The 27,466-nt window shown below is 41.8% G+C and overlaps 2 protein-coding genes across 10 annotated transcripts in view; one reads left to right on the forward strand and one right to left on the reverse strand.

Moving 5' to 3' along the window:
* The window catches only part of LOC105894285 (synaptotagmin-2-like), a 40,370-nt gene extending 35,165 nt beyond the window's left edge, over positions 1–5,205 (forward strand). For all 5 annotated transcript variants that reach the window (XM_031566573.2, XM_031566572.2, XM_031566575.2 and 2 more), the window contains one exon: positions 120–5,205. In XM_031566573.2, coding sequence (XP_031422433.1) covers positions 120–335 — 216 coding nt within the window. In that variant the 3' untranslated portion in view covers positions 336–5,205. The remainder of the gene's footprint in view (positions 1–119) is intronic.
* A 1,151-nt stretch (positions 5,206–6,356) lies between these two features.
* Positions 6,357–18,591, reverse strand: LOC105894339 (protein phosphatase 1 regulatory subunit 12B-like). Of its 5 annotated transcripts, none has more exons than XM_042707674.1 (8): positions 18,008–18,494; positions 12,983–12,999; positions 12,325–12,457; positions 12,034–12,138; positions 11,354–11,404; positions 11,114–11,164; positions 10,172–10,256; positions 6,357–7,411 (listed from the first exon to the last, which is right to left on the reverse strand). In XM_042707674.1, exons 1-7 carry the CDS (start codon positions 18,107–18,109, stop codon positions 10,215–10,217), a joined length of 501 nt encoding a protein of 166 aa, XP_042563608.1. In that variant the 5' UTR covers positions 18,110–18,494; the 3' UTR covers positions 6,357–7,411; positions 10,172–10,214. The 5 variants fall into 5 exon arrangements, with proteins under 5 accessions (XP_042563608.1, XP_042563609.1, XP_012676303.1 ...); XM_042707675.1 differs by having other exon boundaries at positions 10,172–10,253; positions 18,008–18,493; XM_012820849.3 differs by lacking the exon at positions 10,172–10,256 and having other exon boundaries at positions 18,008–18,492.
* Positions 18,592–27,466: the final 8,875 nt, after the last annotated feature.

Genomic DNA, 27,466 nt, shown 5'->3' on the forward strand with positions numbered 1-27,466 from the left:
AACTATAATCAACCTATTATAGACTCATTCCGAATGATTTCAATGATTTAGTCCAATTTTGCTCTGTCGACAGCCTTGTCCAACTTTACTAACTCCATAATTTCTATGTTGTGGTGCAGAAAATCCATGCTGTAATCACAGTGCTGGACTACGACAAGATTGGCAAGAACGACGCCATCGGGAAGATCTGGGTGGGCAACAAAGCCCCAGGCAACGGGGTGCGGCACTGGTCAGACATGACCACCAACCCACGCCGCCCCATCGCCCAGTGGCACCCCCTCAGGCCCGAGGAAGAGGTGGATGCAGAACTGGCAGCCCTGACTGCCAAGAAGTAACCACTCACACATTCACACTCACACACACACACACACACACATGCATACATACACCCCTGTTTCGCATCATACCCCCCTCGCTACCCCAACACACACACACACACACACATCAACGGTCAGTCCCTCCCAGCTCCACACTGGCACCACCCACAGATTGGTAGAGACTTTTTCGGATGTGCCCCTCAAGGAGGAAACACAAAACTGGGAAGAGCACATGGTGGATAGTCAAGAGGTTGACTATGTGAATCCCTATGAGTTGGGTGCTCAGTCAGATATATCACTTCACTTCACTACAATACACTACAATTGAAGTGATCATAAACAGAACAGGATAAATAGGCCAATGCTTCCAAGGAAATTAATACGAATTTGTGACTTCAAAACCTAAAAAGCTATTAAAAATTAATATATGAATTAATTAATGAATTATTATAGATTATTATTAATATTTATAATAATAATAGTATTTACTCAAGCTGCCGCTGACGACTCCTTATGTGAGACTGACCACATTTTGATATATAGCACAGTTTTTTGTTTCACTGAGCTTTACCTGACCATTATGATACAGAAATGTGGAGAGCTAGATGTTTCTAGAACGTACATCATTAACCCGTCAGGTGTCTATTCCACTGCCTGCAATCTACCACCTCTCACATTCTATGCCTGCAGACAACAGTTCAAGAGCAATGCCTCGAGTTCTTGACTTACTATGAGTTCTACTTCAAAAAATTCCTGTACCTGTCTGTAAGACAAAAAAGGAGACAAGCCTTGTAACATTAAAGCAATTCTCAACTGCCAGGGACGCCTTCAAATTAATGTTGTTTTCCTCTTTAATTTCACATGAAACTATCATGTTTATTCCTAAAGCACTTTAAATAAGTAATTTACTTATTATATATTTTTCAACATTAGACGTACACTGGAAACCTTATGATTCAGGATTCAGTTGGGTGAATTCAATCAGGTTATCAGTCCACCATCTACTGCCATTTCTGTTACAGTGACCTCGGGTGGCTTATAGCGCTTAATTGAACTCACTCATGTGTTTCAAAATAGCTAGATGTGCTAGGTTCTAGATATTTACTTATTTGAAGTATTTAAAACGTTTATGTCTAATATGTTTTGCTCTTCTCTGACAGTCATAGTAGTACAAAGTGAATTTTACATTCTTTCAAATATTCATTCATTCATTCATTTATTTTTCCATGGGAAGGTACTGGAGGAGGGTACTGTTACATGTGTATCTTGCATACACCAATTACCAAACTGCTGAATCTACTTGCACTACTGGATGTAACTACTGTATATTCTGCGGGTATCTGATGTTTTGCAACATTCTGTGTAGTTGTGTGCGGAAACATACTGAATTCGACTGAATTGTCTTTTGTCCACAGTTTTTATATTTGTTACAAAATGACCACAAAACAGCTGATTACACTACAGATAAGCCAGAGCAAGTCTGTGGGCTTTACTTCATAGCGTGAATACATTTTGGCATTTTATTTCTTGTTTGGAATAATGAAATTTATACATGGCTAGAAGTGTAATATACAGTTTGCCAAATTTAATAGGTGTGGACTTTACATCTGAGCTTTGGAAGTTTATCCAAGTCAATTGGAATACTCTAATATTTTTCAATATTTGATAAAGTAAATGGTTAAGAAGATTTGTTTGAACGCCAACTAAGCGCCACATGTCTGAACACCTGAGTAAATGTGTACGTTGTGCTTGATGAGAGTCTTCTGATGTCACAGTGAAAGAGTTTTAGATTTGGTAACATGAGAAAGACAGTTAGGCAATTCAAGAATATTTAGTTGCATTCAATGGATAGAAAAGTGCAGTTTTAATATTTAGACAGTTTTGATGGTTTATGGGGAAAGATTTATTTATTTAGTCAGCCATTTCTTGTTAATTTCTGTTATGATTATTTTTATATTAGTCTCCCCGCGTGCCACTTGAGCAAGGGGCCATGATCCTTTAAATTCAACTCAGTCCTTTCATTTGAGTCGGGTGTCTCCCCTCTGTTTTTCCTCAGAATCAACACAATAAAAAGAAAACACCAAAATGCAATCAAATAACCATAGGTGTGTAGTTTTGCCTCTATATATGCATAGTTCCTACCTGTTGAACTGCATGTTTCTATAAAAGTACTATAAAACGAGCATGTTGTAGAGACAATGCAAAAATATATTGTGTGTTAGTAGATGTCATTTGTCATTTGTCATTTTAATAGCAAACTGGAGTGGGGGAAAATGCTCTGTATATTTTCTAAAAAAAAAAAAAAACGAAATCTGTATTTATTTTCCATTGGAAGGGTATAGGGGAGAATATGAATCAAACTGATAGTCAGTTTCTATCCAGGCCTGCAGATCCAGTACAGTAATAAGCAAAGTTGTTTAAAAATACTAAGTGTGATTTCATGTAAGATGAAGATGTAGCCGCATGCTTGCTGTTGAATATTTTTGATGTATACATTTTATTTATTGGTTTGTAACTTCTCTTGTTTTATATCGAATTGATTTACAGTTCAATGTTTGTATGTCCTCTTGCCAAATATGTTCTTAAGTGATAAATATGTTAACGAATATGTTGATCAAAGTCTAGGGGACTCCAAGATCTGATCTTACGAAGCTCATGCAGAAGAAAAAAAAAGTTTAGAAATATGTAATAGCACACTGTTGTCAAACACTGTCACTGCCATCTGCTAAAGTGACTTTATTCAATTGTATGGGCTGGTTGTTACAGTGGAAATAGGGTTATTGTTTCCAGATTTATCACTTATAGTATTATCTGTGCCAATGATATATCTCTTTCACTGCCATTGTTTTGACATTATGTCATTGAAACAAGTGATTTTTGGACCAATTTTAATAGTGATTTTCACATTGGTAACAAGCCTACCATTTTAGCACAAGGAGACCATCCCATAGAAAAAGAACCTTGAACCTTGGAGTCCCCTTCTTTTTAGCTTTTTTCTAAAGTTTATGTTGTAATTTACTATGCTACAGACCACGTTTTACTTACAGCATTTTACTAGCCAATATACATACATAAATGTGTATGTATGTATGAAACTTTGTGAGTGTGTGTGTATAAATGTACATGTATGTATGTGTGTGTGCGCACACGTGCCCACGTGTGCGTGCGTGTGAGTTTAGCGGTATGTTTGCTGGTGTGCATGAAAACAAATTGTTGAATATAAAATAAAGCCATAAGATTTGAGCACTAGTGACATAGAGCTCAGTTGTGTAGATTTAATTGAAATGTCCATTCACTAAGGCCTGTGTGTTTCGTAAACATTCCATTTTGAGTCTGCATTCAGCTTGGGCCGCACGTGCAATGAACTATTGTCCTGAGTATGATTCCTTTCAATTCCTGACTCCACAAAAAGATGGAGAGGCTTTGTTCTATTATGCATTTATTTATTTGGTTATTTATATATTAATACACGTGTTTAGTTTTTTATTTATCTATTTTGGCCATGTTGAAATTTGCAAATGCTTGATCATTTTGACTGAGAGTAACACGAGTTACTGGAGCAGTTGTCAGTCCAGCTGTGCTTTTAGCTGTAAGAAGGATCAGTTCAAAATCATTACAAAGTGTGTGCTTATTTCAAATGAACTCTTCTGCTCTCGATTTGAATATCCGTCAGTTACAAGTTGTCTGTACAGGACAGATGACATCAAATGCTTTGCTAAGAGTAGGACTCTTTGTGTGTGTATGTGTGCGTATGTGTTAGCTCCAAACAATAAAGCATAGGCCCTTTACAAACAAATGGTTGAGGAGCTGTACGAAAGTACTTCAACCTGCCAATGTCAGCATGAACAGGATTCATTTACGTGAAGCATTCCTAGATAGTGGTGTGACTCTGTGAAGTTAGATGTTATTTTTTGGATGTTTCTGTCACAGCCAATTCTGAATTGCTTTTTGTTAAAAAAAAGAAATCATTATTTATATTTGGTCATGGTGGCCATGTCTGTGAAATGCACAGTTAAGTTGGAATGTGTATCACATGAGATGTGTTACTGTAAATGGAACGGATGTGGTCAAAAGAAAGGTCAGAGCAGCAATCTACTAATTTCTTTATTTCTATCTTAGATTAGTCTTGTAAAAAGTAAACTGGGATGTAAAATATGGAAGAAAATCTATCCCATGGAGACATTCCTTAAATGTCCTTGCTTTGGCTTTTTGTTCCTCGCATTTGCCATGTTAATGTTGCAAAGTTGAAGTGAAGGACATGTGTTAGAAATAAAGAAAGGGACATTTGCTGATTTTTCCTTGGTGCACAATACAAAGTTATTCTCAATTTTTGAGACCTAGATCACATTACATAAAAGCTTAGCCTGATCTGCATTGTCTGTCAAACTGCAAAAAAACTGCTGAAAACTGCCATCTTTGGGAACATATTTCTGCCACTGCATCACCATTGATAGACAACCACGATTAGAAAAAAAACCTAATTTTTATTTCCTCTTGATATACTGCCTTGTGGTTTTCTTCTTTTTGTTTGTTTGTTTGTTAGTTTGTTTGATTGATTGATTGTTTGTTTGTTATTTTGCTTTTTTCGAGAGGCAGAGGTCTGTATGTGGCATTGTCCTCTGGCCATGTTTCTACCTGTCTAGAAGTGCTGTGGTACGTGTTTTCATGTCGGTAATGTCGTGCCTAGTGTGGATTGCATGCTTTAGCCCTTGACTGGACACTTTGCAAAAATGTTGCTCCCAAACTTCTCATGACCTGGTTGAGTAGTTGACGAGCATCAGCAATCCTTGTAAAGACCTCAAGGGAACCAAATATCTCAACACAAATCTAACATAACTGTTAAAAGCTCTGTACTAAACAAACATAAAAAATAAAGGCCTTTTAAATATTTTGGTCTTTCTGTGGTCATTGACTGATGTGTCGCATATTAGTGAATGATACAGTGTTATATCAGGTCATAACGTATTGTACATAACCCCAGATTCAATCGATAATATTCTGTTCAAGAATAACCATGTGTCCTTACAGGATTTTGTTAGTGTGTATGTATGATTTTTTTCTCTCCCCTTCTCTCTTTATGTGTGTGTGTGTGAGTGTGAGTGTGAGTGTGAGTGTGTGTGTGTGTGTGTGCGTGTGTGTGTGTGTGTTTGTTTTGTTGTCTACACTGTGATGCTATGTTGTGAAGGGTGGTTTGCCTCCAGACGAGAAAAACATACATTCTTGATCATCAAAGTGGTATGAATTGCCATGTGGCAGTTTGACAGATGACAGACACTATGTAAACAACAAACCATCACACACAGATGAGACAGGACAGAATGAGTGGGGCTGCTTTTCAGCAGGGTAAAATGTACGACAAGAGTAAACAAAAACAGCCAAAAGTTTTCACACTTCAACTAGCTTTTCTACAGTGCAGTGGATTAAAGGATTTGTGACAATTTTTTTCACCGATCATGTCGTACTATTTTCAGTGTTCAGATATTGCCTGACAACTCGGTCAGCACGCAACATTATAATATATTACTAAAGATTACAAAACACGTTGCATTGTGAAGCTTTAACGCACATGTCTCTTTTAAATGTCATTAAAGTATCCCTCTCATCAACTTAATATTGCAATGTCTTAGGACAAATATTTCAAATCTCAGCTTTATTGCAAAACAGACAAACTATAGTCATAGTGTTATTTATGAAGCAGTGAGTTCTATTAGTTTTTTGTATTAAGCCATTTGTAAATTCACACACTGCAACGATTACATTCTCATCATATAATCTGAGCTCATCTCTAGGGGGTAGTCATTACAGACAGGGGGCAGCAGTGTTCTCTGAGATATTACATGCATATCACTATATTACAATATTATATTGAACTTTTTGTGTTGATCTTTTGCAAATGAGATGATTTTATACAGAATTTTGATTTTGTCATGATTTTCTGTTTGTGTCTCAACCTGGGCAGACTAGTGACACTCATAAGAAAGGATCATGGCTGATCCTACTTCGCTAGCCTGAAGGTATTAGAGGGAACAGACACGGCAGTTTTTTATCATGAAAACACTTTTTTATTTAAGGCATTTATTACTGAATTGTTTCTGCATTATCTTTAAAATGTATGTACCATGCAAACTAAAATTGAGTATTAGGACCTAGTGATCATATAGTGTTGTACATTCTGTGCACTTACATTCATCTAATGTCATATAAAATGCCTTTGAAAGATAAATATTTCAGTGAAAATATATTACATATGGTACATATAGAAGCTCTAACCAAACACCATAAATAAACATAAAGAATTTTTATCAAAAGTGGCAAGTGACCCCCCCCCCCCCCCCCCCCACCATCTCCATATATGTGTCAATACTTTTATCTCAATATATCTTTGAATGTGTATATGTTCTGCATGTAAACATAAAAAGCTTGTTGACTAACATAAATATGCACAGACAAGTGTTAGACCTTTTCCTTGACCAATGGTGACAATTATACTGGCATGTGCTTTGTAATACATGCACACACACACACACACACACACACACACACACACACACACACACACACACACACACACACACACACACACACACACACACACACACACACACACACACACACAACACACACTCAAACAGTCATACTGACATACAGGCATTCAGGCCTGAGATGCTGTTGGACCTGTGATTGCTATGATCCAAAATACCAACAAAATCTCCATGATGTTCGGTAAAGCTTTGAGGTGGTAAATGAGACATAAGGCATTTCACCATATGCGTGTGTGGCTAGTGAGGTTATGCAGAGTGTGTCTGCATTGATGCTGTACTGGAGGTTTAGTCAATTTTCTACAATACTTTTGTCAATCTTCGAGCATCAAAGAAATAATGAACCAGTGAAACATTTCCAATAAATGAGCGGTCCTAGTTCAATACAAGACGTGGATGACACCGATAGAGGAGGGCCTTAGAGTCGGTCTGGGCCGTCTGTGTTTGTGCGCACGGCTCTTGGTCCTCTTATTTCGAAAGCTTGCTGATGACACGGATCAAGGCTCCGTTTTCATCCTTCAGGCGCTGATTGTCTGATTTTAACTCGTTCAAAACCTGTGGGGGAAGAAAGACAGCGGAAGATCCTATAGTGAGAGAAATCGAGCTTTAGAAGTCTATCAGAACAGTTGAAATGCTTCACTCACTTATTTGTGACCTAAATGCCATGGCATGCAGAGTTATTCAAAGAAAATAATAAAATTCCATTGAGATAAATGAAGAAGCTGTAGATGAAGGAAGCCATGATATTATTTATTTTAAACCGCTGATCACGTAGTAGACCCAAAAGTCTCCACTGACTATTAGATCCATAACTAAACTCTATGTGACATTTACAGTTTTGTGTAAATTAACACATGTGACTCAGTGCCAGGATTCACATCAATATAACAAAGCATCACATCAATTAGCCCGTTTGAACTGAGTATAGAGAAACATTCAGCATGCTCATGCCATGTGATGGAAACCATTAAAACCAACTCCTGCAAGTTTCGTCCACAAAGACAGCAAGCACACACATACACACACACACACACACGCACACACAACAACAACAAAAGGAGGACAACATTAATGGCTTGGTATGCCAAGAAAATAATTTGGCTTGTAAATCGTGTCAGTGACAGAAATAATCCTGTCTCTTTTTATACGCTGTCCATATTCACAAGCACTTCCCCCACACATCTCCCATGCCATTTAACCGATCCAATAGCTTTTGTGTATTCTCTGCTAGAGAGGATCCATGCACATTATTGGGCCAGGGCTTTCAGGCACACAGGCAAAGGGCTTTTTTTCTGTATGGAGAGGAGGAGTCCCTCTTGAATGTTACTGACAAACCCTTTCTCACCCCATTTGAATCATATTTTAGAGAGAGCACAACACCCCATAGCAGCACTGACTTGCATTATCGTATCAGGCTTTTGCTGTGTTTATTCATATTCATAAAACCCAGTGGAGTAAATAAATGTCTGACCATTATTAATGACTATTATGAAAAATAGTAACCATTACTATAAGTATCTATATGATGATCTGCCAACCGATGCAGTGCAGTGGGGGAGTTGTTTATTCCCCAACACAACTGGCCTATTTGAAACGCCTTCCATCTAAGCCCTGGCCCAGCTATAAATATCTCCCAATGCGATGGCCAGATGAGGAATTTGAGGGGGTGCCCTTCATCAGCTCTGATGAAAGAGAGGAGTGGGGGAGAGAGAGAGAGAGAGAGAGAAAGGGTGAAAAGGGAGAGGCAGAGAAAGAGAGCAGAAAAGATCAATAGAGAGACAGCAAGAGAAGGAGATAGAGAAGCAGAGAGACAGAAAAAAAGAAAGAATAAAAGAAAGGGGGAGAGGAATAAAGCGTGTGTGAAATAGAGTGAGAGAGACAGAGAGGGACCTGCCTGTGAGGCCTGAGGAGGCAGTGGAGTACAGCAACAGCACTGGGCAGAGGAGGTGCCGCAGGAGGGTCGGGAGCGCTAGGTGAAGAGGAGGGGACAAGACAGCTGCAGCAGCCCGGGGAGAGCGGAGGAGGAGTGGAGGGGTGGGGGAGAGCAGAAGAGGGGAAGGGAACGGAGGAGGAGGAGGAGGAAGGGAGGACAAGAGCTCCGGAGGAGCCTAAAGGTCCTCGCTCTCAGGCAGGGCAGCCATCTCAGAGAGGCGGGCGAGGACGCGCAGCATGGCCCTGTTCTCAGCCAGGAGCCGCTCGTTACTCCGCCGCACAGCCTGGACCTGAACCAGGGCAGGGACCGCCTAGACACACACACGCACGCACACGCACACGCACACGCACACGCACACGCACACGCACACGCACAGAAAGAAAGGGGGGTAAGGAACAACAGACAGTGAAAGAAAGGGGAAGAGGAGAGGCAGAGAGAGGCAGTGGGAGAGGGAGAGACAGCAAAGGAGAAAAGCACAGTGTAGGATTCCAAAAGAAAGGAGAAAATGCATACACAGAAAGAAATCTAAGGTACTGTACTTCTGACCTTGGACAACCATCTTTGAAAGAAAATGTTCTCCACAAGTACCTCTGCCTACAATCCTTGGGGGGGGGGGGAAATAAACCTACTCAAAGCAAATTAAGAGAAATCCCAAGTGCTGCGGTGTGGTCAGTATGTGGTCTGAACATGTGGTTCTACGACCTGTGTTTAGCATGGATCGGTTTCCAAAGTCAGCTTTCAGAAGCTTGTGGTAAACCTCAGCGGGACTCAGTGGCAGCGCATCAGGCTGGCTGACAATATCAACTGAGGGAAACCAAGGCACCGCATGTACAAGATAACACAAAATGGTTCATGATCAAGAGTGACCTCACAAGAAATGGGGCTGTAGTTAATATTTTGCATCCCTAATACAGCTAAATTTAGCACACCAATGCCCCCCCCCCGGTCACAAATGTAGGGCTGTGTGTTAAAGGACCATTCATGAGCAGCTGGAGAGCTGACTTCAGTATTCTGAGAGGAGGCTCATCATGCACGTCTGAACAGAGTTGAGCAAAGTTGTTCACTGATGTCACTCATTTGGACATCACTGCTAACAACTCACAGCTCCTCCAGGAAACAGAGTGAATATGAAAGAACAAAAAGAAAGAGTGAAAAGAGAGTGAAAGAAACAACACCACTACTACAGACTATCTTGTTTTCAGTGACTCAAGCAAAACCGTGGCCGAGATGGTCGGCTGCACACCAAACAACCACCTAGATGCTGTGTGTGCAGGAAACCCTTTAGAGGTGAGTGAGTCGGTGGCAAGCAGGTGTCGTCTGTGTAAGCAGGTACTGTATCTGCAGGTGGTCTACTGTACACACTTCTAGCCTTGACCACTCACCATGCTCCACCCCTCTTTTTCAATGATCCAATCAAAGACGAGCTCAAGGCTGGTAACCACAGCGAAATCTCATTGGAGCTGGCTGCTGAGGGCAATGATAACAGTAGAGAGGGGTCAAACAGTCACTGAAGCTCTGGAGCTCTGCATGATGGGGGCCCACTTATCAGATGGGTAACACTGGGTAACACTAGCCCAGCGTGACTTTAGTTTTCCTGTTGTTCTGGTGTGTTTAAGTGTGATAATGACATTGCTTTCTTCCTTAACATGACCTCCCTATGCTCTCGTGCCCTCATACTCAGTCTTTGTGTGTGTGTGTGTGTGTGTGTGTGTGTGTGTGTGTGTGTGTGTGTGTGTGTGTGTGTGTGTGTGTGTGTGTGTGTGTGTGTGTGTGTGTGTGTGTGTGTGTGTGTGTGAATGTATGATATTTATATTTATTATCACATTCTCCTTTAAAAACTATCCTTTAGTCTATAGATGTCAGTCCAGGGTTATCTCAGTAGAAGCTATGGTAGAGCATATTTTACCATATTCACTTTTCCAGGCCAAATTTAGCCTGTCATGATCTGTCCTTCAAAAACAGCCAGCTATGTGCAATTACTACTGGAATGCTGAACAAAAGCACGGGTGCTTGGACTGTGTGATAGGAACACACTGCAATATCCAGGGAAGCCTGGAACTAGGTCAGAGTGTACTACTGCAGCTCTGCGGAGTCTCTCTATCCCTCTCTTTCTCTCTCTCTCCACCCCCTCTCTCTTTCTCCAGTCTCTCCCTCTCCCTTCTTTCTATCTGCGTTTGACAGAGGGGCAGATCGGTGTTGCTAGCAGGTAATGAAGCCCGTACTCCTCTCTGCACTCTGAACCCACCCCTGCTGCTGCCACCATTTCCCATTTCTGAGCTCAATTTAAAGGGGATTATTTTTCCTCTGCTTCCTGTGGATCTCACCTTCAGCTCCTCCTCCATGTCTGATACCTTTTTCTCCAGGGCTAGTTTTTCCTTGAGAAAAGAGATTTCAAAGGTCCTTTCATAAGCAACATAAGGGAAAACGATCCACTAATACAGTGCCACTGATTTGTTTACAGGAAAAAACAATTACTTGTTTTAAAATACAATAAGATTTGGAAGTAGTATTGATTTTAGATTATTAAAATAATTGATCAACAAGAAATAATCATTTGCACTTACTCGTTTTTCAGATTCATACACACCAGACCTTTCTGAAATCCTGTCCTGTTTCTAAAAACACAAGTGGAGGTAATCACACTTGATGGAGGTAATCACACTTCACAGGTTTCTCAACATGTGTGCACGAGTTCTCATGTGTGCTCATACGAAAGGACGTGGAAAGTCAAAATGTGTCAAAAAACTCTTCTGTAAGCCATGCCCAAAGCACAACCAGGGCGGCATACAGAGATATATCTCTTCTGAACTTCTGAAGCTGAAGTTTCTCAGAAAAGCTCGGCATGTATGGTAAGAGGAGCCAGCAGAAGCTAAAAGTCAGGAGCTGGGCCTCCAGAATGTCAGACTTGAGAACACATGAGATGACTCATGAAAATTAGAGTTCATTTTCAAGTCTTTAGGTAGCGGTAGTTTGACTAGTAGGCCATTTATATTATAAACAATATTTAAGTAGGTTGTTTGAGGACAATTAACTATAAAAAATGTTAGTGTGACAGGGAAGCAACCCAACTTTGGATTAAAACAAACCCCAGCTTGTCAATTTGAGAGCAAGAAATCTGGAATTCAGCTTAATACCAGTGTTGTTATACCAGTCTAATGCGCTGTGCCAAATTACATTTGGATACATGAAACCTCCAATAAACACTAATAATAAAATTAAATAAATGACCATGTGATCAAAATACCTGTGTGACTTTCTGCAACTGATTTCGAATTTTAACCAGCTCTTGTTTGCTATCTGCAAGCCTGGATTTCAACTTGTCATTCTCTGACAAGGCATCCTCATATAACTGTGTAAAGCAGAAAGAAAATTGTATTTAATGTTTTTAATTATGTTGATGTAAATGATTTAAACTAATTACCACATGTTATCTTTTGTATCTGAAAAAAAAGTTAAACCACAGTTTGGAATCTCATTGAAGTAATATAAAAAAATATATAAAAAAAAATAGACCACAAACAAACACATTGTGAACCTTTCTGTAGTCTTTGTTTCCAGAGTCTTCCTCTGTCTTGTTTAGAGACGCGAGGCGGTTTTCCCGGCGTGTGTAGGAGGTGGTCCGGCTGAGCAGCCTGTCTGAGGCTCCATCGCCACCACTGGAGTCTGACCTGGGCACAGCCACATTCAGTCAGAATGGTAAACATCACGTCATTCATTTATACACCCTAACCAAAAGGACAAGTTCAAAGCAGCATATGTCACTGATATCACTGATACAAAATCTTATTCAGTGGTTCATGTTATTCAAATATAGGTCTGTTTTCATACGTGAGTAAAAGTACCCAGTCTATGAACTTTGAACGGGGAAAATTCAGAGGACATTCTAGCATGTTCTTTAATAGGAGAATCATGACAGATTTCAGCCATTACTGACTGGATGAAAGCTATTAGTACATCTCAGTAGGTTCCATCATAGCTTTGACATTCCTAATACCGGTGTTTTTCAGAAACAGTGATAAAACGTCCTCACTACAGGTAGTGTACGAGAGACTAAAGTAACTCTAAGTTGAGTGGTGCTTAAAACTTCACAAGTCCTGTCAGATAATGTCATGGCACAGCACAGGCAATACTGTATGCTGACATTTCATAGGTCATTTATTATGCATGACAGAACCATTCAAGCAGTTACTTACCTTGACGCCCTTTCATGCTGTAAAAAAGAGAGAATAATATCTTATCAGACATATGGTATGTGCCTCATTTTCAAGACTAGAGGTTCAATTTCCAAATGCTAATCTAAGTTAAACACATTGCTAGACAATACTTCCCTGGCTGTTTCCCTGCAAACAGGAGGTGAATGCTTTCAAACATTTCATCATGCATATATGGAAGTTTTACCCAGCATTTCATAAGATGACCCATGTATTGGATTTTTTTATTTGAATCATCCTTCACTCTGAATATGGGCCAATATAAAGCGTGTCCGTTTATATGGTAATCCTGTGTGTGTGTCTTTCATTTTAACCATATTTATTTTTATGGATTATAAACTATGCACATTATAATTGAAAGTCATGTTGGAATACCACAGAAACCACACCATTCATCCTCATCAGGAGTGCAAGAAGTGGTCATTGAAATGCCCCTGATTTCTGATGTGTGCACAGTCCCCTCAGAGTGATTGGTGAGCATAGATGCAATCACAGAGTGTCACAGAGAAGGTCATAGGAAGCGTCACAGAGAGTGCCACAGAAAGTGTCATTGTGCTCTTTGTGTCATGAAATGAGAGGACTTCATGTAATGCCATCATGTCAAAGAGCTTCATTGTCTCTGCACATGTTATTCAAACCGACCTCAAGACCTGCCTCCAACACAGTCCAGTTGACATCATATTGGCTAGCAACAGTTCCTCACCAACTGCCCAATGGTTCATTTTCATACGCTTTACACTGGTTGCAAACATCATATCCAAGCACTGACCAAAATCTATTACATTAATTTATGAATCATTAGCTAATTAGCTTGCCGTGTGCAACTGGATGAACTACCGCGTACACTCTGGTTAGCTCTCATTTCTACCAGACTATCAAAGGAATCTTTTGGAGAATATCTTCTCCTTCTCTTTCCAGGCCCTCCCACCTTGTCCTTTCTCCAACTCGGTTATAGAAGCAAAAGATCACGACCTCCTTTTTTATTCACTGGTGTCTGCCCCTGTGGAGTAAGCAAATCTGACTCCGGAGGCCACAAAAGGCATTCCAGTAATGGGAAAGACACTGAACGCGAGCGCAGGCTGAGAGGCTGACAGAGGAAGAGAGAGGACGCACTGACCGAGGAGAGGGAGAGAAAGAGAGGCTAAGCCGGGAGGTCGTTGTTTTGTGGCGCTTTCCTGTTGGATGTTGTGTCGTGTCGTGCATTCCAAGGGATTAGGGATTGTACCCTAGCCTGAGAGAGTCTCCTTTAACACTTGCAAAACACCATCTCTAGCCAATTCCCCCAGTGTAATGATCTTATCCTGTGTCAGAACACGCTACTGGATAGTATAGATATGCACAAACGCACGCACGCATGCAGAGAGAGAGAGAAAGCAAAATGCACAATTTCAGAAGCTAGAAGGTGTGAATTCAGAGTTTTTCAAGCTGTATAGACAAACTTGATACCCGATAAAAACAAACTGAAACCAGAGAGTATCAAAACTTTTTCACTGTTTAGATTAGAGCAGCTGATATTGTTTCCAACACCAAATATGGTTTTCCTTGGTTGATAAACAACGCAACATATTTATGGGACGGGGGTTCCTAGTTGTCACACACACAAAGGCTTTTTCGAAACATGAACTAATTGCTTGCTTATTTGGTGGCCCCCTGGCCCTGAAATGGTTTAGTGCAAAAGAAAACAACGTAGACAGGAATGCGAGCTGCCGCGCCTAACAAGCCATTCCTCTGTAAATGTTTACGCTCCACTGCCAGGGCTGCCGGTCCTTATGTGGTCATGGAACAGGCTCCGGCCCCTAGTCGCAGACCTGGGACTGTAAACATGATAAACGGGACGGACTTCATGCTGAGTTAAGAAGAAGAACAAGGAGAAGAAGACCACCACCAGATCAACACCCCACTTCCCTTCTCTTCCCCTTCCCGAGAAAAATGATATTCAAGAGAGATATGGTTGTTGAGGTTTGGTAAATAAAGGAGATAATGTTTATTCTCGGTGGAGAGTGTCAGACAGAGTGAGTGTTTATCAGAGTGTGCTATGATTTGCCTCTTTTGAGCGCACAAAGGATTTGTCCTCAGCAGACCTCTCTGTCTGTTTGTCTGTAGTCCTCCTGATTAGGTATGAGATTTGGCCTCAAATGAATAGTTTTTCGATTCAGGCAAATCAAAGAGAGAGGCTAAAAAGTTTGGCTGCCCATGCAGGGCCACTGGATTAGTGGTGCATGGTTGTGGATCGAGGGCATCCGTGAGAACCATTAAAACACAGGGCTTACAACCAAAGGCACCTGCTGGCACAGTTGTGTGCACACAAAAAAAAGAGGGAAAACCAGTACGAGAAGAAACAGAGTACATGGTTGGGGCGCAGTAAGCCTTGTAAGGCAGAGTAGATGCCTGTGTGGACATTCCATTCCTGGGGTAAGAATAACACTGCATCAAATTGATGGAAATGGCCCCTGAACGGCGATGTGACTGAAGCGCGTGCTGTGGAGAAACATGGCCTGCTGTTTTGTGGTGTGTCTAAACATCTTCCCCGTAGGCCTAAGTGTGCTCTCAAGGTTCTTTATCCTTTCCCTCGACACAGTTTGTATGTGTTAAGTAAATATCCCCATAAAGTACCTGTCCAACTCTGGAACCAAACCCATGCAGCCACCGGTTGTGGATGGGCAGCTGCACTAGCTGTTGCTTGAACATGCTTAGTAGTTTTATATTACTGTATGTCATTCGGGTCTTTTTGATCCATGGCTACGCTGAGATCTTCAGCCTCAGCTGGTTGGTCACCTTGTCCGCTTGCCCAGTGGAAAGTATGAGTGCGACCCTATCAAAGTGCATTACTACTCCGTGCCGCACATAACCATAAAAGCACTTCTTTGCCGCCTCCCTCCCTCCCCCCTCACTCGGACTCCATTGCTAGACTCCATTGCTAGATCTGACTCACTCCCACTCTCTTCCTCAGATCAAAGACCACTGAACATCCCTTTTAATCTGGACTCTTTTAAACTGCAACTCTGTTTTGTGCAAACTCTCTATGTGGGTCTCTGATTAAGACCAACCTAAGACTGTCAGCTTGTGGGAGCCAGATCTGAGCCAGATCTGAGGCAGATTTGAGCCAGATCTGAGGCAGATTTGTTGGTGTGTTTACAGCGCGTTGCATGAGGGCTCAGTGCAGCTGTGCACACCAGACACACCAAGCCTCTGTCATAAACAAAAAGCTAAAAATAAACACATGGCTTCTCTCTCCCTACCACCGCCCCTCTCTCTCTCTCCTTAACCCCCCCCCCCCCCCCCCCCCCCCCCCCCTCTGCCCCCTCTCTCGTGCGCCCCCTCCCACCCCTTAACTTTTTTTGTTACTTTCCCAAGGAAAAGTTGCCAATAAGTGCTTGCTGGCGTCATGGAAACTTTATGCCTGACTGCAAGTATGAATATGTACTGGATGAAGGGAACATGACACATTATTAGAGTTGGAAAAGCAAAGCAAAAATAAGTAAATAATGAATTGCATCATTGTATACAATGGCATTCTCTTGAGGGGGGGGGGGGGTGTAAACAAAGCATCTGGAGACCTTTAACACCTGTTTCCACAATGTGGCGCTCTAATGTTGCCAGAGACGCGTTGCCTCATTTCTGCTCGGCTTTTGAAGTGTTCCTCACTTAATGTTCTCCATACCCACGCAAACAAAGCGTCTGGGCCTTAGAAGAGCAGAAATGCCTTAAACAGATGTTTGTTTGGAGGGTCTTGTTTGGGTAAATGTCTGTGTGATGAAGTACACTGCACACCAAGGTTTACAGCAGGTAGTCCCTCTCTCTCTCTCCCTCCCTTTAGGACTCTGATTTTTGGCAGCTTGTGTCTGGACACAGATGCAGAGGCACAGAGCTCGTGATTTTGGACGTGTTCAACAGAAGTGAACACATGTCCGCATGAAAAAAGCATTGTGCAAGGTGTTTGGGTTTGATAAGGCAAAATGCAGAGTTGGACAGACAAAGAGGTGGCAGCTGTTAGCACCATAAGGACAAAACAGACACTGTTAGAGGGAAATGCTCACAATTACTGTTGTTTAAAAAAACAAAGCCAACAAAAGTGAGAAACAAACAGAAATGAGGAACAGAGACACCCATGGGTGCACAAAGAGATGGATGCACAGGGAAAAAAATAAATAAAAAATCAGACGTAAGATCAGCTCTTGGCAAGCGTACAAAGACAATGATCAACATCAATTTCCTGTTCTGGTTATTTGGGAAAACTTGAAAGGAGACCGCTACAAAAGTGGGGTCAGTTAGTTTAATCCTGTATGGCTGTAGAGAGATAAACTGTCATTAATATAAGTATGAGACAATGCAGTTTGGCATTGTGAAGAGAAAGGGCGAGTATGTTCTTACAATAACCGTATCTACTGAAAGGGATCATTGGATTAATGACTGTTTATTGGAACCATACTCAAGGCTCACAGATTCCTCTTGAGGAAACGTTCTCTTTAGCACAAGTGCTATTAGGCATAATATGAATATCAGTCCCAGTCAAAGACAAATATGGCGCACAATCAATAAATCATCACTGAATAATGATGAATATTGGACATAACTATACCATGAAAACCAGTAGTATAGTGGCTCCAGTGGTCATTTACTAGTAAGAAGAAAGCATACACTTAAAAGACAACTGCTAACCCTGGAACCTTTGAACTTTACAGCTTACAGTCTTTTTCTGTTAGGCTATGCCACAGTACATACTGAACTATTGCTGAATATTGCTATTGCTAACTATTGCTAAATATATATATATATATATATATATATATACACACACCACTCTGTACAAAATATTTTCTTCATAGTTTGTGCACTGCATAACTTTGCACCACCAAGACTGTCCATCAAACACAAACTTACTCCCCTTACTCTACAGACACACCAGAAGAACGCAAATCAACAGAACTGCAAGGGCCTTCAAACTCTTCTTAATCAGCAATACACAAGCATGGCAATGAAGTGTAAAAATGGATAGCTCAGCCTTACTCTGAAGGTCTGTGTGGTGGCAGTGGGGGAGGAGGGGGGAGAGTCCGACAGCGACTTTCTGGTGCGCGAGAGGTCCTTGTTGCGATGATAAAGAGATGACATCTCTCCACTATAGCCAGAGGAGGCGAAACTGCAGTACAATCCACCCGTGCGTCAGTGAGCGACAGCTGCTTAGATCCCAGAGGCGATCAGACAGACGCTCTGCAGACTCCCATAGCCGCTCTGTGCAAGGCATAAAGCATGCTCAACAGGTGTGTGTTCTGCCAAGTTTAGCGGAGTGCCCTGGCGCTCGCGACTGGCTGCTCCCGACACAGCGGCCGTCAGACTGATCTAGCGATCTGTGTTTCCTTCCTACCCAAAGCACCACCGACGGAGGACTGATCATTAAACAAAAATGAAAACAATCAAAGCCGCTGTGCTGCTTGCTCTCTCTCTCTCTCTTTCTCTCTCTCACGGCCTCCCTTTTTCTTCCTCTCTCTCACTCTCTCTGGTCCTCCCACCCCTTTCTCCTGAGTCCTCTGGCACACACACACACACACTCACAGATACATAAATAAACACACACACACACACACACATGCTCTCAGATACAGAAATACACACAAAAAAACATGTGAAAGATCCTAAATGAATTATGTTCAAGTGCCTTGAACCTTACCCTTTGATAGACTGTACAGTAGTCCTTGACACTTTTCTATATTACATGTGTAAACACTGACATAATTATCAATGAAAAACACTATTGTTTTCTGCGTTATTCTCACTTTCAATCACACACACATAAACACACACACACTCCTGTTTTGAGAAGTGCAGAGCTCTGTCCAACTTTGGCCAAATTGTCTCACCCTCCCCTCTCTCTTTCTTTCCCTGTCCTTTACCCTCCACACCCCCTCCCCTTCTCTCTTTCTTTCCCTCTGTCCTGCCCCTTGCTCTCTCTCTCTCTCTCTCTCTGTCTCTCTTTCTCTCTCTGGCTATCTGCCAAAGGGCTTCAGTTGTGGGCAGGCCATGGGATAGACTGAGGGAAAATCATTTTGAGGGGGAAAGACAGAAGTCTGGAGTTACCAGAAAGCCGATGATATTATGAGAATTAGCCCTTTGTTGTTTGTATATTTCAAATTCCTGAGTCATTTTAAGCTCACTAGTAGTTTTCATCATGCTCTAAATAGAATGCCAAAAACCAACAAAAATATGCTCTTTGCTCTATGCTGGTTTAAAGACATCAACGCATTTTGATTACTTCTGCACTGATATGCAAATGCACAGACCTTCTCCACGGTATGAACGCATTGGGAGCCAGCAAACAAACATCTGCTTCTGATGTTCCTCTTAAATCTCAGAAGAGCACAAATTAGGCCGAAATTAAGCTGTTCTACAGAGTGGGTTTGAGCCACTCAAGCATCGTCAGGGAGAGGGAAAGAGAGAGAGAGAGAGAGAGAGAGAGAGAGAGAGAAAGAGAGAGAGAGAGAGAGAGAGGCCAAATGCTTTCTTCTTGAAGTGAACTCAGTCGACCCAGGTTGAGAAGATAGGCCTTGAGAGACTTGTTTGAAGCGGTGCAGGCTCAGCTGGCTTGCCAGAGCTCCTTGGAGCCGAACTGAGGGTGTGGGCCGAGTGGACTGTTGTTCCTTTATGATTTTCCACATGGAACATTCGCATCATGGAGAAAGTGTGGCCAAGGTCGGGGCTCTTGTCTATGCTCGTGCTCGCTCGATTCCTTGAGAAAAGTAAAACCTTATCTCCATCCTTCCAGCTGCACTCTTGCTGCTCAAACCAGATCATGTTTATTCTACTCGGTGTCTCTATTTGGACCTTCGTATTTATTTCACAGGACAAAAGAACAAGTAAGAGTGGAAACAAGGCAATAGAGGAACAGGAAGACATTTTGACATCTTAATCTCATCCTGTGGAAAAGGAAATACTCATCTTCTGAGGACAGCCTCTCTAATCTCCTTTGAGGGACACAGTGAGGGACACAGCAGCAGCACCACTATACTCAAACTCACATTTCAGATACAACTGTACCATTATTGTGAAATAACACATGTTGTTCTATTGCTAACTCACTTGCCTTGCTGACATTGTTGTTTTTTGTATAGCAACACTGTTTGGACTGAAGATATTGCCAATGACTTGTGTACAGACAACTGACCACCATTACTACAGTGTATAATTGTGTCTAATTCATGAACAGCAGGGGCACAGGTCTCTGAGGCCATATGCAGCCAGCAAAGGACACTCCATCATGTTAGTTAGAGGTGATTATCACAGGCATATATTGGCCGTTGCATCATTACTATGCCTACTCATAATACCAATGGGGGTTTTTTAGAACACCAGACAAAAAGCAGCTAAAGATTTAAAACAAAGAAAACACTCTTCTGCTAAATCTCTCTCTCCTCCCTCTGCTCATACTAAACCACACAGAAACCAGTCACATACAAGTATCTGCTAGTGGTCTTCCTGCCACTGTTACACCCCCCCCCCACACACACACACACACACAGACACACCCTCCATGTCTATTTCAAGGTATGCTCTGTGGGTCACACAGGGTGCAGGAAGGAATTATGATCTAATCAGTCTCATATTGCCTCGCTGTTCTTTTTCGTTGAGCTGAAGGACCTTTTGCCTTTGGCTTCATTTCTAGTGAGTGCCTGACACTGCTCCAAGCAGGCATTTACTTCTAAGCCATGGACTCTAGCATATTTAATATCTACAAATCGAGGATTCAGCAGCATGCTGTAAATGCTTGCTTAGATCAGCAAATACAAAGGTCAGAACGAAAAAGCAAGACATGCTGTACTTGGCTGTACTTTCTTTCATAGGGTGATCGCTGCATGCTAGTTCAAGGCATCGCCAGAAAGGTGCAAGGCCAGTGTCGAGATGAGAAGAGGCAGTGAGTTTCTCCCTACATGGTATGGAATGCTAAGACACCTAAGCCATGTGATTTATGCAGGATAAATTGAAGAGAGTTTAGCTGAAGTCTTGTACAAGCTACTATCCTATCTCCATGGAAAACGCTGGAGTTAGATGTTAGAAAACTCAGACGTGATGAAATTCGTAACAAAGTCACCGGCTGTTCCCTCTCATAAACTAAATCATGCTCAAGAGTACACAACGCGTAGATCAAATTGTCATGCTTACTATCCCAGCCATTTGGCTCTGAAAAAACAAGAACTGAAGTCCTCAGAATAAATACACTGTTCCAGTGTCTGCATCGGCCAGAGGTTACATCTACAAATCTGAAGCTGATCATCTGTCACACAAGTGAGGCGCCGATGCTAACACACAACATGTAATACTCTCAGGGCCTGTCCGTTTAGAATGACAGATGATCATAGAACTAAAGTACTCTGTAGGAGTGGCTTAGCTTTCCATTACATTTCAGACAACACTCATATCACACACATTTTAACAAAACACACTGTAAATGAGTACTGAGCTCCTCCTATGTAACTAATTGACTGCTTAGACGCTTATTGCAAGCCTCCACATAAGTTCACAGATGACTCATCTCATCTGGGTTTTACTGTGAAACATCTCTTTCCTTGCTTGTAGTCATCTAGATGGTATTAGACATGTGATGAGTAACTCACTCAAGATCACCCGGTTGGGTCATTATAGCCACTTCTTCACTATCGGGATGTCTGCAGTCTATTTATGTGCAGGAGCAGACTTAATGGAGGAACAAAACAAGATATGCCCCTTTGGCCAAATACAGATACTGGTCTGGTACTGGTACAGATACTCATTACTCCATCCTGACTTGTGCCAGTCTGTCAAGCATGTGATTTCTGTTTCAGTCTGACAGTGCACCACTTATTTTTTTTAAACACCAGAAATAAATACATAATAAGACTTTGTCTGATGCACAATGCCACAGTTGATAAATTAGCCAGATGTAGGGGTCCTTTGCTTCACGCTGTGGACATGCAGTCTACCGCCTTCTGGCGGTCTTTCTGTTGTTGTATTCATAATTGAACATTTATTTTATTTATGTATTCTTTTGATGTGTTATGTTAAAATACTACAATAGATTATGGCATGCAACATTCATACTATAGAAAATGCTTTTCTAAAGCTGTACTACTTTTTATCTAAATACATAAATGCATATTCAAAATGACATTCAGCAAGTTAAGTTGTGTTTAGACAGTTCCAGTGCTTATAGTGTCAGTTTATGATACAGAGGTCCCTATATTGTTCAGTACTAGTCTGATGGGATACTTTGGCTCCATCTAGTGGCCAATGTACGGCCATACAATAGAATAATTCAACAACACAGTTTTAAGGCATCTAATTTTAGCAAAGTCATATTTGATTTACAGAGTCAACTTAAAATAACCCAACCAATTCTTGTATACTTGTATGTATTGCATATTATTTTCCAATACAAATATGACGGTATTGACAGTGCAAGAACCTTTGTAGTCCGGTGACATGCCTGAGCTGATGAGTAGTTGTCTGTTGTCTCGTGAGCAGCATGAAGGTCTACGGGACCCATGAGGTTCTCATTCTCGTCTCTCCAACCAATGCCTGTATATAGGACCATGAAATCAGCATTACGCAACAGACAACACAATATTAGGTAAAAAAAGTTGGAAAAGTTGTAAATTTACTAAGAAAATTAATAACAGTGCAAAGTATTATCATTGTCTGACATTTAGGGTCATTTCAAATTCCTTAGGTGCAAACCTAGAATGCTGAGACAAACACTGGGACCATTGACACAGACAGAACAAGAACCTCCCTGATCGCAGGGCAGATGATCTACTGTGAAGGTATGTAATGGAACGGAATGTAAAGAAAAATATATGTGGTTTAGAGTGCATCTAATGGGCTATGAGCGCCTGTAGGTTTGTGTGAGGCCCCTTTAGTAAGGCCTGTGTATCCCTCTAGTGCACTCCTCCCGTGAGGCCCTAACATGCATATGGGTGGAAGTGAAAGTATAATGTGGTGTGGGAGGATTGCTCAAACCTCTGCTCATGTCTGACGGAGTGCCATCACTATGGTTGAGTATGTGCTTTGACTGCCATGCCAACGAGCCTGGCTATTTGCAGTCAGGGTGTGGGTTTGTTACCCCATAGACTCGACTTTGTGGCTGGGAATGGTGACTGTGTCTCTCTCCCTTCGCTACATCAGAGGGGATATGTTTAGAACGATGACACGTGCAGTGAGAGAAGATGTGACAGGCTGAGTAGCAGTGGCCTCATACGCCAGTGCTGGTCCTGTCCTTGAGAGTTGTTCAAGCGCTCCTTAAAGTACTTACCACCAGAAGCACTGTTGTCTGTATTTGATGCACGGTGGGAGGCTGTAGAACAGATGCCAGTGGAACAAGCTCTAGTCTCCAAACACACACTAGCCCTCAGATTTCCAAGCTTGAAAATGAAACAAGGGTTTTAGTCGCTGATTCAAAAACACATGAATCATTGCAGTAATTGTGCAGTTTAGTGAAAATAGTTTGAGTTAGATATGCTCTCAGTGGAAATCAATTGCAATTAAGAGTCTTCAAGGGTTCTTCAGTGTGTCCACACTTAAGCACCAAAGAAATGTTTTCTGTTTCTACATGAAACCTTTGATAGATTAAAAAAAATTTAAACCCTCAATCCAGAACGTCTGGATTTAAAAAACTCAAAAAGATAAAACAGCAATGTGTATAAGACTGGATTTAGGTGGAATCAGACTCTGGCTACCAATAATTTTGGTAATGAATGACCCATGCATGCGATGCTCCTGGAACCATAGGGTGGGAATCGATATAAAGGACAATGATGGAGGCACTGACATGTCAGAAGAGTGGGGTGATGTCGGGCACCTCACTGACCTCATCTAATTCTACACTCCGCTGGGAGTTATTGCCATCCAGCTCTGTCAGCTGGGGTAAGATGAGCAGAGAGAGTCTGTCGTCTTCAGTGTCTTTCCTCTGCAGGTGTTCTCCACTGAGGCACCTGCTACCCACTTCACTCTGTGTTGTCTTCTTTGCCTCTTTTAACTCTGCTAGGGTCACCCCCTAGGTCAGAGGAAAACAGAATGAGGGTATGATACCTATTGTGTGTATGTCAACATTAAACCTTGCCGTATAGAAAGAGCATCACATTTGGGACTACGTTACATTATACTGTACCTGGGTTGACCTTCGTGTCTGCCTTGCATGGCGAGATTTTGCCTTCCTTTGAGATTCAGCCTCTTCATCTCTGACTGGGGTTAGATACGACCTAGAAATGAGTAGAAAAATGAGGGCCATTTGTCACTGTTGTTAGATTTAGGTGGATTTCATATATCAGACCAAAACTCCACATACCAGAACACGTCTCAAATAGTTTGGCTCCTGACCTTTTATCTATGTTGAGAGCCATCAGACATGGTTTCTGAATCCTGGCTTTTGTATGTCTTGGAGCCAGAGCTTTTAGACTCTGATTGTTGGCTTTTGTCTACAGCCAGGTAAAGATGGTTAAAGCCAAAGCCTTACCTGGCTGTAGCCCTTGAAGCTAGATCTCCCCTTTGACCAGACACACCCACCCCCTCCCCTAACGTTATGTCTTGTTTCATATGTTCTACACTATAAATGTAATGTGCATTTCTGTAATGAAAAAGACTTTCCTCGCAAAAGAAGACGGTCCTCGTGGAATGCGACCGTGCTGTGCTGAGGTCACTGTGGCTAGTGTCGGAATAAACGTATTCTTTTCACAAGTCTCTTGCTCTGAATGAGCTAACTTGAACCAAGAAACGGGCCTTGGCGTTTTCATCAGGGAATTGCCGAAGAACAGCATACTCTTTCACTGTTGAGCAAAATGTGAAGTTGCCTAAAAGCTCTCTTGTTTACAATATAAATGGCTCACAGGGTTTCATTCACTGTTGACTGGTGTAAACTGTGCCAGCTGTGCACTGTTGTTGTATCCTGCCACCCTTGCTATCCTTGTATAAGTACAACTCGCATTCAGTATGTCAGCCAGCCATAACTAAACATAACTCAACAAAACTAAACAGAAAAAAAAAACATACACCATGTCGGGCAGCCACTCCCCTTCTATATCATATTACGCTAAGGCATTCATACTGATAAAGTGGCTATTTTACCTGCTGTTAATTGTTAAATTTCTTTCTTTATTTATACAAATTGATGTTTACCAACCACATTTTTTCTCTCTCTTATAAGGTGACCTGCCCACAAATGCTGATGGCTGTGAAAACCTTGTTTCTCATCACCATAAGTATTAAGTACATATACGCATATTAGGCAACCAAGCTCTGCCCATTCACTTTCCCTCTTTTCTTGCCCTCCTACTCTAGAATGTCTCCACTGTGGGATGCTGCTGTGGTCTTTCCACCTGGTCTTCTTGCAGAAACCCTCTGCCTACACCTACCCATCCCCACTACACTGACATTAATTCTACCCCGCTCATGGTACATCTACCTATTCTGTGCCAGCCTTACCTGTAATGTCAATAATTGCCACCGTTGACATAGTTTTCTGTGTCATTCCTCTAGCTACCCTCATAACAGTAACCTTTAGAGCAAACTATAAACCCAATAAGCTGTTCTACAATACTTGACTGCTCTCTCCCCATTTTAATCCTGTATTCATTTTGTATGCATCATGTATATTCCATCTTTATTTTTCTATATATCGTGTACATTTGCCACATGTATGTTAGCATGCTTATCTTGATACGTACATAAATTAATCCGATATTCTGTTTTTCCATCCCTCTCTCCTCCCTTCCCTTTGTTGGTGCCCTTTGACACACTTCCACTCACTTGGCCTACTAATGGAGGAAATGATGAGACTGAAGATTGCTGGCCAACGTGTCTTGCAGCACTTGGTCAGAGAGACACATTAGCGTGTTGCGATGTTAGCAGTGATTCTGGACAGCACAACAAAAACACCATAGACAAAGGCCATTGTTTTAAGGCAAGGGGTTGCAATTATCTGACCATTACCAGTGTGATTTGATTAACTTTCCTGTCGCCATATTGTTGACAGCTGACTTATGGAAGAGGTTGTGATTGTATGTCCTCCCACTCTCATCCCATTATGAGCACATAAAAAAAAAGAAATGAAACAAATGCAAAGCCAGGGCTGAACCCATGACTGTCTACTGAATGGGAAAACTACCTTTCAACTAATCTCAGATCAGTATAGAGCAACCCAGAGATGACCGCTCTCTTTTGTCCCTCGCACACATACATTCACACAAACAGCTCTATCAGATTTGTGTGCAGCACAAAGCCCTGAGTAAGTAGCATATTTGTGTGTGTGTGCGCGCGCGTTGTACAATAGACACCTGTTAAAGAGGAGACTATAGTAGAACATTGGGTAATTAAAATTCAAAATCCATCAAGTCAAATCTTACAGTTAGACGTGAGTATTTCAATATTTTCTTGGGAAACCTAGTTACACAGACCAAATAAGGGCATTTCTGTCTAACACTGTCTGTATGTCATCTCTGCCTCCCCAGCTTGGATGCACAGTGTTCACAGCTTAGAGGAAGACAAACAAAATCGATATTTCTCTGCGTGTCACATTTCCTGTGTGCAGGCGGTTAGCGCGTGTAATTGATGACTACTCAATGACATCCTGACGGCTGGAGCCACAAGACCCACAGTGACCGGAAGAGCTGACTAAGCGCTTAGTCTAATGGCTACCCTTCAGTCTCGAGAGAAAGTTTCTCCTCCCCGACCGTCTCTCGCTGCTAATTGATCCATCCCTGATAGTGGGAACCAATATCGACCACACAAGCACTCGAGTCCCGGTAATCTAACCCACAAGATTTCCTGCAACTTTGCTTTGTCATAATATTCTCCTCACAATAGCAGTATCAAAAAACACCCAATTACATCTCTTCATATCAGTCCATTCAACTGACAGTCTCAGTCATGGACATGTGGCACAACATACAACACACCTTAAAATGGCAGCCCACAGTACACTATGCACAAAGAATGACTATTTCAGGAAGAGAAAGAATTAGTCACACAGAGTCCTGTACTAGTCCATCTTTTGCGAAATAAACACATGCAGATGCATTAAAAACAAAGTATCTAATAGATTACAGAATTTTACCTGGGTAGGCAAGCTTCCATGTTCAGGGTTGAGTTTAGAAGAGGCTGGCACTATCACTGAAGGCGTGAGCGCTCTCTCGTGTGAGACAGCAGCGCTGACCAGAGCTGGATGAACGGGCAAAAAGACCTGACTAAGCGTTATGCACTGGTTGAGAGAGAGAGAGAAAGAGAAGAGAAGGAGAAAGAGAGAGGGGAAAGGATGACAGGAGGGAGGAGTTGTTGTACCCTTCACGTGCATGCTCTTAGGATGAGCTGGGATCTGCTGCCAAAAGAAATATATCTGAACATGGGCACCTGTGTACAGTATATGACAAGGGTGTAATTATCTTCGGTATTATCAACATAAATAAGATGGAGAGAAGTAGAGGACGTTTCATTTTCTAGTTTCTTTCCAGA

This window comes from Clupea harengus, chromosome 4 (assembly GCF_900700415.2).
Source record: "Clupea harengus chromosome 4, Ch_v2.0.2, whole genome shotgun sequence".
Lineage (NCBI taxonomy): Eukaryota > Metazoa > Chordata > Actinopteri > Clupeiformes > Clupeidae > Clupea > Clupea harengus.